The sequence below is a fragment of the Aulostomus chinensis genome, chromosome 16 (genome assembly GCF_037954235.1).
Source record: "Aulostomus chinensis isolate RoL2024-O1b breed Wild chromosome 16, RoL_Achi_v1.0, whole genome shotgun sequence".
NCBI lineage: Eukaryota > Metazoa > Chordata > Actinopteri > Syngnathiformes > Aulostomidae > Aulostomus > Aulostomus chinensis.
Window position 1 is genome coordinate 5,195,403 of NC_141335.1, and position 16,565 is coordinate 5,211,967.

The 16,565-nt window shown below is 43.6% G+C and overlaps 1 protein-coding gene across 1 annotated transcript in view; it reads right to left on the reverse strand.

The window, feature by feature from the left end:
• The window catches only part of meis1b (Meis homeobox 1 b), an 83,834-nt gene that overhangs the window by 42,374 nt on the left and 24,895 nt on the right, over nucleotides 1-16,565 (reverse strand). The window contains exon 8 of the mRNA XM_086179618.1: nucleotides 2,050-2,195. Coding sequence (XP_086035744.1) covers nucleotides 2,050-2,195 — 146 coding nt within the window. The remainder of the gene's footprint in view (nucleotides 1-2,049; nucleotides 2,196-16,565) is intronic.

Genomic DNA, 16,565 nt, shown 5'->3' on the forward strand with positions numbered 1-16,565 from the left:
TAGTGCTAGCAGCATTTGCCAGCGGGACTCTTGAGGTCTTCGGGAGTAAACAGCAGCACTGATTGCCGGTGTTTCTGGACATTTGTCATGCTACGCTCAAATTACTGCACGTTGTTAAGTAACATACACAAACGTTTCATCTTGGCTCTAATCTCTATTTGGCTTCAATGAGGAAAATCATTTGGGATCTTCCGCCTGTTTTGTGCCATAAAGCATTACGTTGCAATGTGCTCCTGCATGTTCTAGTTCTCCTTCTCTCTCGCCTGGCAGAAGGTTGACGCATCCTTCACCTCCTCTTGCCTTTTTCTCTGAGACGCTCTCTGTCATGCTCAGAGATCTAACAGTGCAGCAGCTTCCCATAAGCCCAACACATGCTGTAATATGACACAGTAGGTGTGTTGCTGGGTTGTGCCTCCCTGGATGTGCGTGTGTTTGTGTGTGTGTGTGTGTGCGTGCGTGTGTGGTGTGTGTGTGCATGCGTGCGTGTGTGTGTGGTGTGCTGAACTGTATTTCCACAGACAGGATGAGTGTAGGTTTCAAACACCTTTCCTCTGTGGCCCCCAGAAGGTTTTGGGGAGTTGAGGTCAGCGAGTTGGAGAAAACTTTAGTGTGTATGTGTGATGATGATGAGAGTGTGTGTGCAAGGTGAGCTGCTGATGGCGAGTCGGCTCGTGAGGGAGGTGGTGGGGGTCAGAGACACAAAAATTAAAACAAGAATTGTGAAGCTTGTAACAAAAGGATCTGACACTTTTCCATGAACCCGGCTAGAAGATGAGGATCTGTAATCCAACAACAGAATTACTCTCCTCAGCGTTCTCCCTTTTGGATGTGACATTCAACCCCACACAGCCAAACTCCTGATGTGACATAATGTGACACAAGGCTGGTTAGTTCTAAAATGTATTTCCCTGACATAACACTAGATTCAGGAATTTAGGGGCATCACGCAAGCCAACATTCTGGGAAGGGGCACAGTTAAACCCCTATACCACGACTCATGCCCGAGTACACACCGCTTTTTTTAAAACCAGGTTAGACCTGCTAATAAAAGCTCACGCTTTGTGCGGACTAGAAAGAGGATGGAAACATTGTGAATTATATATCCCCTGCCTTGTTTCCTCATCATAAACAACAGATGATGAGCACAGTAGAAGAGATGAGCAAAACTGAGGCAATATGAATATCAGTTATCAGAGAGAAACCCATCCATCCATCCATCCATCCATCCATCCATCCATTCATTTTCTATACCGCTTATCCGTTAAGGGGCACAGGGGGGCTGGAGTCTATCCCAGCTGTCACTGGGCGAGAGGCGAGGTTCACCCTGGTATATGTAAGTAACGGCTCTCTCAGTGTTTTCCTCCTTCAATGCCAGTGTGCTTTTTGGGTTGTTTTGAACAACTCTTAGGAAACCACAATATAATATAACAGCAAAATGATTTCCTTTTGTAATTAGACACTGGCATTACATCAATCAGTGTTACCTATCTGGTGAACTAGTTGAAATAAATAGAAAAAAAAAGATTAAGTTGGCTCCACCTTCTTTTGTTAGATATAAAAGGCTCCCCCCACTTTATGGTCCTGTCAGCTGGTGCTACCAGCCCTGGTATCTACGGCTCTAATTGAGTGAAAAAGAGGCAAAACTACAGCTTTTCAGCATCCGAAGCATCTGTTAAGTAATGACAGATTTGTTTTTAATAAGATTCATCGATGTATCTGCAGCAGTTATGGCCAGGGGCGTCTCTCCTTGGCTTCAATCTTATTCATTTTCAGCAGATGAGGAGAGAGCGCCGGCTGCCAAGATCGCCGGCAGATTACACAGGCCCAAGTCTTTGAAGTGCTCACCGTGCGAACAGGGATACGGTGCGGAGAAGAGGGGGCTCTATTTGGGTGTCAATGAGGATGTGTGTTGCAAGTGTATGCGTGTCAAATAAGAAAGAAAATGTGTGTCAGAGCAAGAGAGCCTGTGGCAGTGAAACAAGGTTCATTTTGCACACATGATGTGAAACTGAAAGCTGCTGAGAACAAACGCTGTTTCATTCAACTCACTGTTAGGTGCTGGAAGAGCCATGCTCTCATGATGTTGGTGGCCACCTTAGGGAAGATCCCCCTTTTCTTGTTGCGTTTCTTTTCTTTATCCGGGTCATCGTCATCCCCTGTGCTTGGTGAAGCCACGCTGTTGTCCAGGCCATCACCTGTCACATGACAAGAAACAGGAAGAAACGGCGGAGATCAGACACACAGTTTGTTTACTTCCTGCATTCGCTGCGCCTCTGCGTTCAAAGGGAATAAATACGATTTCCAGGGAATTCTGGAGGGCTTTGTATGCACAGACGGGGAGGTATAGAGACACAACAATGGCAAGCAAAGAATGGCTGGAAAACAGCACCTCATAAATGCATTCATTTTTAATACATTTATAAATAACCCTGCCTTTCATTTTTCTCCACCCGTCACTTGAAAACACGGCAAGCACTCGCATCTCTCTGTGAGAAAGAGAGGGAGAAGGGGAGCACAAAGGACTTGTAAGGTCGCATTTCCCCACTCTCCCATCCAAGCCTGCGCAGAATTGAAAATGACAGAGAGATTTAGTCTTTATTATCCTGAGGGGAAAATAGTTATTGAAGCGTCGCCCCAGCACATTCTGCCATTTTACCTGAGGTGGAAAGAGTAACATGGCACTACAAAAGGGGAGGTTGCAAGGAGGGGGAAGGCAGAAAATAAAAGGAAAATAGGTGGAAAAAAGGAAGTCAGAGGCACAAACAGCACTAACAAAGCTAGCTGCTTTTCATAACAATGGCATCATGGGTGCTTACAGCAACCTGTAGGGCTTCGATAAGGCTCTATTAAGGCCAGTTAACCTCACCTAAGGGGAGACAGCTTAGAGTGTTTGAGCATTGAGAGGAAAAGTGAAAGGAAGGCCTTTTCTCTGCATTTAGACTCAACAACATGAACCACACACACACACACACACACACACACACACACACACACACACACACACACACACACACACACACTCATATTCAACTCAATTACTGTTCTATAGAGCTCCAATGGAGAGAAAGAGTCTTTTCCCATCTGTGGCACTGAAAAGCCTAATTGTTATTATTCAAAAATGTGAGCCACCCTCAATGAAGATGATAATCACAACAGAAGCATCAGGAGAGGTAAACAAGTGGCACCCCAGCCAACTCCTATCCTCGCTGCAAGATATTTCACTGACTTTTGTATCGCATCGTCTCTCACTACTGGAACTGGTAGGGAAGTGAGCAGACAAAATAAAAACACTGAAGCACTGCATACAATTGGATCCAGCATTATTGATTCCACACAAAGCACTTGTAAAGCTCCTAGGTCTACGGCGGGAGTAGATAACTACATCCGAGCAAGCCTGTGCACCGCTAGCTTGCAGAAGGCGACACCCAACACCTAGCTAAACCCTAAGCCCCCGATTCATCGATAATTAATGGGGATGTTGGCGCTAATCCGGTTGGAGATGACTTTTTTCCAGCCTGCCACATCAATGGAATAATCAACGGCCTAAAACCCAGGCCTTTGCTCCCCATTACCTCAGGCAAAAGAATTCCTGAAAGCATGCCTGGAGGGCACCTGAATTATATACACCATTAGGAGAGAGAGGCTCTCAAAAGATCCATACGCAACAACACTCCTGGCTGGCTCTCACTCTCTCTCTCTGACTGTTCTGGCAGAGGGAGATGCATATGCACACATACTGAAGGCTTTTTAATGAACCTCGCATGGAAGTGGAGGTGATGCTGTGGAGGCTTGGTGGGGGAGGGATAAGACAAAGGCTTGCTTTTCATACTGTAGCTCGTGCCATACTGATGCACATTAGTAATGCACATATGCATGTAAAACTGGGGACAGAGTGAGGTAGGTAAGGTCCATCACCAGAAGTTCAGAAGTTTGATTTGGCCCGTCGCTGTGGGGCTGGCTGAGGTGCCTTTGAGCATGGATGTTGTCGGCTCATGACACGACTGTCATCAGTCATTATCACTACTGTTGAGAGCTTCTTGAAAAGTAATAACGTTTTATGATGTGTAAAGTTTAAAAGGTTTAAATCACCCGGTAAGGGTTGAGACTAGTGTTTATGTCCTTAAAACGTTCAATTAATAGCTCAGCTGAACAGCAGGTTCTTGAGAATTCACACTCTAAATCAATAGGGGGCAGCACCTGCCTAAAAGTTCCAATAACCACCCCTATTGTAAGAAAGAAGAAAATGCTATCTTGTTTAGCATGATCGTGAAGCTGAGTTTACAAGTGTATTTACTGTACATATGGTGACAGGTTTCACACCGGTGTTAGCTTAAGGCATATGAGAACTTTACATTGCAATAATACCAATAAAACCCTGAATATTTGCTCACAATTACAACTGATATTGCCAGTTTACTGAACTGGCAATATCCAAATACTCCAGGTAAAAATACAAATATATACCGACACACACTTGCTGTTCTACACTCATACAGACCTGAAACTACACATCATTTGTTTGTTCAGGTTTTTTTTTTCAGATAACAGTTTCCCCCAGTCTCAGGGGACGTATTACCGTACGAACTCAAAGCTATTCCCGATGTAAGTATTAATATATATAAATTTTAAAAAAAAAACAGAAGCGGCCAATCTGAAGATCAGCAAGAACAAGCTAATGTTTGGCATTGTTACTGAACTAATCAATTGTAGCTGTCAATTAACCAATCAATAGATTGGTGAACACACTCACCATTTCATCAATACGCTCATGAACACAAACAAACACCTTCTGTACCCTTTCGCCACAGCTCATAGACCCCCTCCCTGTCTGAAATCACATTGTGGGCTTCAGTTACATCATTAGCTGCAGCCGGAGCTTAACAAGTGAGTTTTTTCTTCACACTGTTTCAAACACTCCCACTCCTCTTTCTCTGTCTCCCTGACATCTCTCTGCCTGCTGGAAGCGAGGGGTGAGCCCAGCTGAAGCCTTGTAATCTTAGACCAGATTTTCATTGGAAGCAAATGCTTTCAATCCGTTGTAAAGACCAGCTCATGTTCAGCAAAGCCTACAATAACAAACCTGGGGGCTCGTCCCTCGCGAGCTCGAGAAACAGAAGCAAACGGGCTTGGTGTAAGTGAATGAGTGAGTGAGCGAGTGAGCGAACATTGCATTAATATCACTTAACATGTCTCAGACTTAACATATCACTTAACATGTCTGTATACTTATATAAATAATAAAGTTGTTGTGTTTTTAACACAGCACATTTCAAGAGAAACAGAGGCAAAAGTCTAAATGAACAGTACGACTCTGATTTAATGATCTTAGGTCTAGTCTGACCATTATTGTCATCCATATGCCAAGCTCTAAATTGGAGACAGACACCCTAACCCCTCCCAATATTCCCGTCTTTCCTTCCCTTTCCCAAAACTTCTACTTAAGTCTGACCTTAAGACACTTACTTTACTGAGAGGGGAGAAACGGATGGAGGAAGGGACGTCAATTTTATTGGCATTTCCATTTTCGCTGCTATTTGATACCAATCACCTCTACAAGGTCTGGGGCTAATTTCTGCTTTCTTTAACCCCACCATGTGAAGAAAGGGTGGAGAGGATAGAGAAAGTCTGTGGGAGTGAGGACGGGTGAAGCAGGAGAGGTGTTAAAGCTCTGTCTGGCAGCCATGTTGAGGAAATGTCAACGGTGTTGCCTCAGACTGAGGGGCGGGGGGTAAAACGGACAGAGAACAAATAAGAGATGGAAAGAGCAAGTGCAAATAAGAGAAAAAGGACTTCAAATTCTGACAATGGTGCTGAAGGAGGAGAAAATAATGTAGGAGAGAAATACAGTAGGACTCACTGGTATCTATGAGGGAAGAATCTCTCAATTATCTTAACAATCGTTCATCCGATTGAAATCAAACTTGCTGAGTGCGGTACTGGTGCTTTAAGAGGCAGGGAAGTTGTTTGAGTGAGCAGTTCTAACTATTTTGGTGCTAAGCGTTTTTTTCTGTCTGTGGATCTTGATGACCGTCTGAGTGACAGACCCACATGGAAGTCAGGATGCCATCAGATTTTTTTCAGGAGTTCTTCTTCTTGTGTTGTTCTTAAAGGGAAAAGAGTGCCATCTTGGCAATTAAAAAAAAAGAGTTATCTCACTGTTAAAATTTTCTCCTGTTAGGTCAACATTTACCAAGGGCTTTTTGGGGGAACTGATCCATGCTACTATTGGAGAAGAGAGCAGCGGGGCCAAGTGTTTTGGTGCATGCACACAGCACCGTGTGTTGCAAAACCTCAGGCATCTCTGCTATATGACAGTATTTGAACTTGTGTTCTTTTATTGTTTGACTGACACTCACATTCAAGAACGAGACAAACACAAAAGAAATGTAAGCACTGGCGGTTAACGCCACATGTCTGACCTCAGCATGACCTCAATCATTTCACCTAGTCAGTTAGTGAGTCAGCCAATTAGCTATCGCATCAGTCGGTCATCCTCTTAATAACCAGTGTGTCATCTAGTAACCAGTACGCTAATCAGTCATAAAGCAAGGTGCTTAGGCAGTCAGTCAATCGGCCATTCACTCAGCCAGCCATGTAACGAGTAAGCTAGTCTGCCTGAGAGCCAGTCAGTCACTCCACACAGGCTCATTAGGAGCATTAGCGCTCTCTAACCAGGAGCTGCATACATGCATTCAGCATGGGGCAGGCAGGCGAGCGAGCTCCAGTCTCCCTGTGAGGAAGAGCCGCAGGCACGACTCTGGGCCTGGCCCACTGATCAGCCAAGACAACGTCTCTGCAACTAGTTGGAGGAGGGGCACCCGTGTGAGGATGGGTGAATCAATGAAGGATATCGGTGGTGGTGGTGAAGGGAGGGGAGGGGGCATATTGGTGTGTGAAAAATGCATGCATGCATGGATGTGCATTCAACTGTATGTGTGTGTCTATCGCTGTCTTCTCCATGCATGTGTTTCCACCCATAGAAGCTCTGAATGTGTGTGTATGTGTGTGTGGCAATTAAGGAGCAGGCCACTGACTGGAAGGAGCCAGGGGCAATTGAAATGCCCCGGGGCCAACCAAGGGAAAGAATATTTTATCAGTCCCTTCACACGCTGTGTACACAAATACACACTCACACACACTGTGAGCAAACAGATAATGACGTATAAACTAGGTTAGCGTTGGCCATGTATTTCCACTAGTTTCGTTAGCATTTGCTAAACAGAAGCTGAGCTTCAGTAGCTTCTATTTAGGCCTTTCCACTACTTTATGTCTCATTCCTGTCCTTGCAGTCTTGTTTCTTCCTCATTCTTTTTCTCTTTTGTTCTGCCTGCTGGAGTGTCAGGCTGGGATGGAGGATATTTGCACAGCAGCGGGTATGTAAGATAAGATAAGATAAGACAAGATAAACCTTTATTCATCCCTCAGTGGGGAAATTGGCAAAGTCATTTCACAAAGATTCTGTAATTCCATCATTAAAAATGAGTCCACCTTGGGCTGGGGCTCCACCACAGAACATGCAGAGCGAGCTGTTCCTGCTGTTCCCCTCTACACAGATGTCAATTCAGTGCTACTACCTCTGTTGCATGCAGGGCATTTTGTTTTCCCCCACGCACTTTTACACAAACTGTGAGGTATAACAGTGGCATAATATTTTACTTCTACACATACTCCTCCTTCAGTATCCTCTGTTTACCTCTTTAACTACCACAAGCTAATGATGCTTCTCCTCTCTGGTGTCTCCTCATCGTCTCTCTCTCTCTCTCTCTCTCTCTCTCTCCAAAATCTTCATCATTTCCCTACATCTCTCTGACTCAAGGCGTACCCTGACATTATCAAGCGCTATCTAGGCTAATCTGTTATGATCTGATTATGAACCATCTCTCAGTATAAGACACAGATTGGCACTACCTGCCCCCTCTGAGCGGACACGTGCCATTCCGAGGTGTCAGCCATTTTTCTGCTGCCTGGGAAATTAACAGCCACAAATTCACCAGTCAGTCATCTGTGAACAGCGATCTTTTCAGGCATGTCCCTTCTAGCGCCACTTGAGAGAATTATGACATTTAGCTTTCTAATAATTTTTTTTTTCTTCATAGAAGCACCGCCGAGAGGAATAAGGGTTATGAATATTAGCTTTGTGCCAGATGTCATTAGCGGGGATCCTGGATGAGGAATCATTCACAGATAGCTAAATGTTTTTGGAGATACGGTGAGATGTTTTGGGAAGGTTTTATAGGCTGCGGATGGACTGAGATGGAGAAGAAGTGGGGACAGGCTTTTTGAGTTTAGGACAATACACTGAATCTGCTAGCTGTTTGTTGTGAAATAGAGTTTGTGCGTCTTTCACTTCGAGTGCAAGTGACCTGGAGCTGATCTCTCATGGGCCACTCCTAGAGTTTCACACCCAGAAAGCTCACATGACCCTGGATTGGCTGCTCAGGCAAGGCCCAGGCCTCAGGGGCCTATGATCCTGTTCCACATGGAATATCTCATATTGGCAGACGAGAAATTCATTCATACACACTCAAAACATGATACACAAAGCACATGCTGATGTAGATTTACTTAAGTGCGCTCCCTCTCAATCTTTCTTTCTGGCTCTCACTCACATAGACACACACTGCATTCCCAGAAATCCTCAGAGGGTTATAGAAGGGCCCGCAAGAGGGGGGAGAAAAGAAAAAAGTGGCGTTTATTGTATTCAGGCCATTCATAAGCTCTAGACTTGGGGAGGGGGAGTACAGGGGGTGGCAGGCAAAGGGGGACCCCCCCTTTGCACGGCTGTAGAGGACCCTCCCATCTCCAAATATTCTGAACATGCAGGAATTCCTTGGAACGCAATTCCCAAGTAGGGGTACATTTTCAAAAGCATCTGTCTGAAAACAGACACACACTTCTCATGGACCATTTTCCTAAGCCTGTCCATGAGGCAACTTCCCAATAAGTATTCCAAACTAACACGCACACACACTTCAATACAAAACACTCCCTGTGACCAATGCTGTTTCACCGCCCTTTTATTCCCCCAGAAGGAGGAGAGATGGAGAGAAATCCCCTCCACTAGCCTGCCTGCAGATAATGACATGCGCTGTCGGCGAAACAATACAGCTAGTCTAGACTTCCTTTCCTGCCTTTGCCAGAGACACTTCACTAATTTCAGATCTTCACTCAAGCCACTATGAAGATCTTTGCAGTGCATATTCTAGAAAATATGAAGATTAGGAAGACAGAAAAAGTCGTAATTCCTCCAAATGTTAAAAAAGGTGGAGCTTGCTAAGCAAACAGTCACAGGAGGGGGGTGTAATTGCTTCCTGTAATCAAGGAAAATTCTATGGAAATAATTACAGTAAATATTGAGTGCTTTACAATAACAAAGCAGGTTACTTTGGATGATGGGGATCAGCGCTGACAGATTCAATAATGACATCAACTGATGAATCATTGGGAATTAAAGCACTTCTTCTTGTCAGATTCTGAGCCAAGTTAAGCTTAATTATTTCATTTGTGGTGATCTGACAAGAAAGGAGATCGGAAAAAGGTGATAGTCAAGACTTAAACCACTTGTGTTTAGGAGTTAATTAAAGGTGCTGTTTATAACTTAATGACAGGTGTGGGGCATTTGCTTGACAGGAGTGTGTTGTCATTCATACGTACTCAGTGTAAGCAGACATTTGCTTTTCCATTCGTGTCATATCAACGTCAGACAGATGAAGTTCTTAAAATATGAGCTGGGCTTTCTGTTGTTTTTTTTAAACATTTTAAACTAACATTTAATCAATAAATTTAAATCATGTTGGAAAAGTTTATTTTTGTTTTGTTTGTTTTAATCCAACTAAAACTAGACTTTTAAAATACATGGAAACACACGAGCCTGACTGATATGGTACGGGTGTACCTGGATATACTCTTCAATCGGAACAAAACTGGCAAAATTGTTCTGTAGGTTCCGTTTCGGTATTTAACACAGAAGCTGAAAAGCGCACAGTCGAAGTGGGTGTCCAAATGCCAGATGCTGGGGCGGAAAACATGCCACTTCTGGACCGACTCAGCTTAGATGTTTTTCATTCATAGTCTTTGTACTCAGGTCGGCCTAACTTGTTTACCTGATGCAAACGGCTAAGCAGAGGAAACTGCAACCAGCAGCAGAGTTGCAGAAGCGAATATAGTTCTGTCAATGAATCCCTTCTTGCCAAGTTCTTATACACCGCAACACCAATTGTAGTCCAATGAATTGACCTGATAACTGAGCTGCAGCTGAATACGAAACATTAGCATTATTGCAGCCTTCGTTCTGGTTTCACCTTTGAAAAAAAACGTAGACCTGTGGTAATATTTTTTTTCCTATTTTTTTGTATGTTCCTGTGCTTCTCTGTGCTGAGGCCCATCCACTGCTGGCTGTGATGGGGGAGGAGAAGGGGGTGGTGGTGGTGGTGGTGGGGGGTCAGGCCTGTTGACATAGCCATAGGTGATGGCAAAAATGTCAGTGTAAATGTGACTGCTCTCTCTGTGCCATTTTCCCGTAAAGGGTCATCACCACAGGCTGCCTGACACGCTGGAAACGGCCTGAAGCACAGGGCACCGACACGACATTAAACTACCTCCATGCACAGTCTCTCTCTCTCACACACACACACACACACACACACACACACACACACACACACACACACACACACACACACACACACACACACACACACACACAGTGGCTGCTTTTTATTCCCACTTCCGTTCAGTCGGGAGAGACAGAATGAGAGAAAGAGGCAGAGGGTACAAGCTAAAATGAAAGTGTAAGGCCATGAATTCACCCTTTCATGTTGAGCACTTTTGCTATGTAACTATTGATTTTCCTTTCTTGCCTTTTGTGTTGCCATTTTCTTTCTTTTTTTTTCTCCTTACCTGGAGATAGAAGCTGGTTCAATTGGGAGCACGTGTGAAGTGAAGTCACAAATATAAGATTCATGAAATCGTGCCTCTTTTGCTGTTTTCTCACACTTAACTCTCACTCTCTCGATTGTTTCACTGCCTCTTAGATGGCTTTTGACACCTTTGACTCACCCAGCTTCAGTCAGCACACAGCCAACAGAGAGAGAGAGAGAGGAGAGAGACAGAGGGGAGGGTGATAAAGAGAGAGTCAAATGGACTATGGAAGAAGAGGGGAAAAGGGGGAAGGGATGGTAGAGAGGACAAGGACTATAACAAAAGCTAAGAGCACTTAACGGCACAATGGCACGCCGGGCCTTTCCAAAAGTCAGCTGATGTGCTGAAGGGCATTCCAAAGTCCTTCAGTGGGGCACAAAGAGAGGGGACCTTCAGCTAAACTAAAAGAAAACCATCCAAATCTAACTTTGTACTGGACTAACCAGATATAAAAATGTATATGCACTGCTAGAAAACTAGATTTGGGATTCAGGAAAGTTCTTTACCTAAAATATATCTATTCCAACAAGCTCATCTCAGTTCATAGCAGCATTAGCTTGTTTCATTTCAAGCAATCAAAATATCCAGTCTAATAAATGACAGGGAAATGCATCATTCTAGAGCCTTTCTCCCTGTTAATCTCATCATGTTTGGATTGTAGCTTAAATTAGCCAAATGTAAGCACCCACAAAAGTTGATTTTTCATAGCTAATGTGTACAGCGCTCGGCTGCGTTTGCCCTTTTTCCACAAAGTAACTATCTGAACGACACAGCCTCTGATAAGTACTTATAATACACAAGGATTTTCCCACTCATGTTGGCCTATCAATGCCAGCCAAACTGCAGCGTGTAGTTAGATAATACAGGCATGCCAACACTGCAGTGGCATGAGCTAATAATAGCGTGTTAGCTTCCAGTGAGTTTTTTTAGAATAACAAGAGGTTTTAGTGTCATGACAGGGTAAAACATGGCCTGCACCTAGGAGCTACAGTCAAGGAGGGGATGGTTAGAAAAACAGGATAAGGCCTCACCTAAGCTGAACAGCTCTGGTTATTTCATTTATATCATTTTTGATGAACAAGCACTAGAGTTGGATAGTGTGGTATTTTCAATATGCACCCTCTTTAAGCATCCATCTAAAAGCCTTAACTATTACTCAAAGATAATAGACTCCTTCCAGAGAAACGCTGCATCTCCACTTCCTTCTCGTTGTCAGAATGTCCTCGATAGGCACAGGATGTGGTATTGTGGGGATGCGGGGGATTTGTAGTCCTATCAGTCTCCCCATACACAGCTCAGATAAGGCTTTTGGGACAGAGGAAGAGGAAGTGAGTGGGTTTACAGCGGGCCTACTTCCTGAGGACCGTGGGTCCATGTGGACAGGAGTGATATGCCCCCCGTGGCTGCCGGTGCTCTCGTCAAACACTCCCACCAAGTCACTTCCTGAAAGAGGCAGCCCTCACGGAGGGTGACTTCCTGTAAGAGTATGACCCCTCTGCCACTAAACTGAACCTCAGTGGAACAAAGAGTGCCAGAGGCAGCTTGTGTGTATGATATATTTACCAAGTGTGTGTGTTCAACAGTGCCACTCAGGCCTTTCCTCCAAAGGTTATCAAGAGTGAGAATCTCAGCACCCGGTCCCTACTTATCCCCTTCAGAGTTTCACTGACTTGGAGCAAGAACGGACGATCGGGTTACATCCAAATGTGTGTACCACAAGTGGCCTGCCTTTGCAAACACACAAAGAAAACGCCCTTGCAGCCCTCCGGCCCACCCTGCTGCTCTTGTGTTTACCTACAGGTATTTGTTATCTAGCCTTCTCTCTACTCTTTCTCCCTCTCTCTAAACTCTTGCAGAGGTCTTTATCTCTCCCCATAGCAGGTATCAATGTCAAAAGGACCAGAGGGTGTGTGTGTGTGTGGGGGGGGGGGGGGGGGGGGGTCTCAGGGGGGGCAGCATGTTAGGTCTGGGTCAGCCCCGGGTTAAGCTTTGGTCCAGTTGACACACATAAAATTCACTCTTTTGCGCCAACCTCAAACATCCCAGGTTACCTCAACACACCTACTCGTGGTATTTTACAACTTTCTACACTTTTAAGTGACATAATTTAACTGGAATACAATATTGAACGTGTACACACACACACACACACACACACACACACACACACACACACACACACACACACACACACACACACACACACACACACCACATAAGAAAAAGTATACTTTCCATTACAACAGAACTAATGATATTTTCACGATTAAATAAATGCAGAAGCCAGGTCTGAATGTTTGAAACAAATGAGGGTTGCATGTGTCACGTTGAGGTGATAAAATAACCCATAACAAAAATTAAACTACCCACATTAAATGATTTTTTCTAATCCACAGGGATACAGGTTTTGACGGAAAAAAAAATGGCGCTTCTGCTGGGGTTTTCCTGGCATGAAATTGGCTTTGTGTGGGTGTCGTTTGGAGAGCCGGCTGGTAAATTCTCCCGTTCTTTTGTTAGAAAAGGGGGGGCTCCATGCATAATGGTCTTAGCCAGGGAGGTCTGGAACTGTGTCCATAAATTGAATTATTTCAATTTGAGGGAGAGAGAGTGAGAGAATAATGGAGAGTGGCTGTGTGTGTGTGTGTGTGTGTGTGTGTGTGTGTGTGTGTGTGTGTGTGTGTGTGTGTGTGTTGCATTTACATGTGAACATACGCATGTGTGTCGGTGGCGAGCGAGAGACTCATTTTTATTCTTCTACAGTGCTCACATTTACAAGTGAGAATATAAACCAAGTTGCAGGAGATTACAGAAGTGGCCAAACGTTACCTTGCAGCTGGAAGCTATAGTGGATAAAAGAGACCACTGTTGAGGCCGCTGCCGTCGCCACAACGATAGTTTCCTCATGGAAAATTACAGTTTCAGTATATCTTTCTATTCTTAAAGACATGTTAACTGGACAAAATAAAAGCAAATACTTTTTTAGGCAGAATAAAATGCTTGCTATTACTAAGAGAATTTGACAATGTGTCCCTTTAGTGATTTTTTTTGTCTTTTGCCAGTGAACCTAATCCATCTTTCCAGCTTCATAAAGGCAGAAACAACAGCTATGTGAGTGTGTTTTATATGTTTGTGTGCCGAGGTGGGGGTGGGGTGAAAATATTCCTGACACAATATAATCGGCAGGGGACCATATGGCAAACTGGAAGCAAGCTATTTATCCTTATCCTCTTTGGAGGCTAAAATTAGCACTTTGCTGTTTGTAGCTTTAAGCTGGACTACTGTGATAGGGCTAATAATAAAGAAAAAAAACAGCCCAGCTGGCACAACTACTGCAGTGCCTTTACCTCCCTCCGTTTCCATCTTTCTCTCTCTCTTAGTGTCTTTCCAACTCTATATCTTACTTTGATCTCCTCCGTTCAAACTGACCCTCATTCTGAGTCTAAATCATGTTAATCTGACCACTAGAAACTGTATTAAAATCATATGAGTGTTGCTACAGCCAGTTTCCCCTATAAGCTGTATGTCAGGAAAGCCAGGATTTCCTGAACATGGACCCCCTTGGCTAGCTTAAAAGCGTAGGATGATGGGGCTAATCTCTTTATCAAAAGCTTAAATAAATGTTGGTGCTCTGTGTATGTGTGTGTGAGTTGCTTATTTTTGTGTGTGTGTGTGTGTGTGTGTGTGTGTGTGTGTGTGTGTGTGTGTCCTGGTGTGTGCCAAGGGGCCAAACAATGCTTCTCTCCTGAACAAAGTACTAATACCCTGTCTCTTTGCTCTCCGCATCCCTCACTCTCCCACCTACCAGTGAAAACCCAAACTTTGTTTCTTTCTTCTCCATCTAGAATACATAAATCTATAAATAGTGGTTTCAGATAACGTTGTAAAAGTGTCCAAATTTATTTGATCGCAGCCTGTCCTCCTCAGAAGAACGAGCAGTTACAGATGGCCGCGCGAAAGTCACTAAAACATGGATAAAATGATGGCAAAACCCGTATACGGAGGTGGAGGGAGCAGTGGATGTTGGCGGCGACTGTAAAAAGCTTTTTTTGACGGTGGCTGCTGTTCGTGTTGTTTTGACATGATATTTGGGTACCGTACGGTCGCTGGCGGAGGAGCGGATACCCAGCAGCTGCAGCAGGAGAGGGTTGTTGATTTCATGTTGCCAGTCATGATTGTTTGCTTCCTATTTTAGGCAAAACTGTGCTCATTTGAACTCAAACCATGAACTTTTTCTAAACCTTACCAATTGTCAGCAAAAAAATGTGTCTTATCGGAGGGTTAGAACAAACAACTTTTATAGCTGAGGACTTATTGTGTTTATACAATTGTTTGTCATTGTTTTGTTTTTTTAATTGTGCTGCATCAACAAACTTGAAGTGCTAAATTTAATATTGCACCCATGACGTAGGTTGGGAAGGGTGGGTGGGCGTACACAGGCACAGGACTTTGGCTCCAAAGAGCAATGTTTGCATCCTGCATGTGGTTAGATTTAGCCAACAAATGCACTTGGTTAAGAAATGAAAATGAAATCCAGTCACTAAGCATTTCCTTCATTTGTTCAATATGAACACTTCTGCTACTTGCCAAAAGTCGTCTTCTACGACAAGTTTCCCATGGCAAGAACACAAGACCCTCCACATACATGCACACAAATCAATTTTCAAGTCAATGAGTTTGCTCTCCTATTCATTTGCATGAAAACACATTACCGCATTTTAGCTTGTTACATTTTCAAATCAAAGATTAAGAATTCTATTCCAAAAGATATCCAGTAATTTGACAAAAGTAGCATCCTCATTTAGGAGATGATTACATGAGAAGGATTGGAAATTATGGTGCTTCACACAGGAATAAACCTGAACTGAGTCGTTGGTTTACACTTTTCAAACAAGATCTCGAATTTAGAGACCCTGAAGTGTTTAAATGTGCAAGTCACACAGGGAGAATAAGTCCTCTCCTCCTAACTTTCATCTGCAAAAAATTACTTCCGACAGACTCAAATAAAATCAGAATAAAAATCCACATGTGCGCTCAACTTTCTTGTCATTTCTTATAATCGCCCACTTCGAAACACAAGAGACTCTGAAAAGGCAAAAAGCGTGTGTAAATAGTATCTTTTAGCAAACACCAGTAATTAGATATAGGCATTTGGCTTTCACGCCAGTCGCAAATTAAAGAAGAGCGCTTCCTGTAAACAAACAGTGAGAATGTGTCTACATCATTAGCGTGCCACAATTATAACATTGGAGCTAAAGATACATTTCCCTCCCGCTTGCACTCCCTTTCTGGAGCAAATGAAGTAGAACCTTTTTTTTCTCCTTTCTTTTTCTTTTTTAAATGAATGGCTGCTTTCTCGGAGCAGCAGCCAACTGCATGGTGTGATCCAACTGAATTTATGTATGTAAATGTAAATTAGTACATATAAAATGAAGAAGATATAAAGCAACACAGGCAACTTGCTAGAGACATAAATGATACCAATGTTTTCATTTGAAAGACTTCCTGAATAGAAGTCATCCTAAGCGGGCAGATAGGGAGAAGCTACGTGCATGCATGTCATGAATGAATATGTATTTCATGTAAATCGTGCACACAAGGCATATTGTAATGGTGTTGGTTAGACTTTGCATTTCTTTGGTCATGCA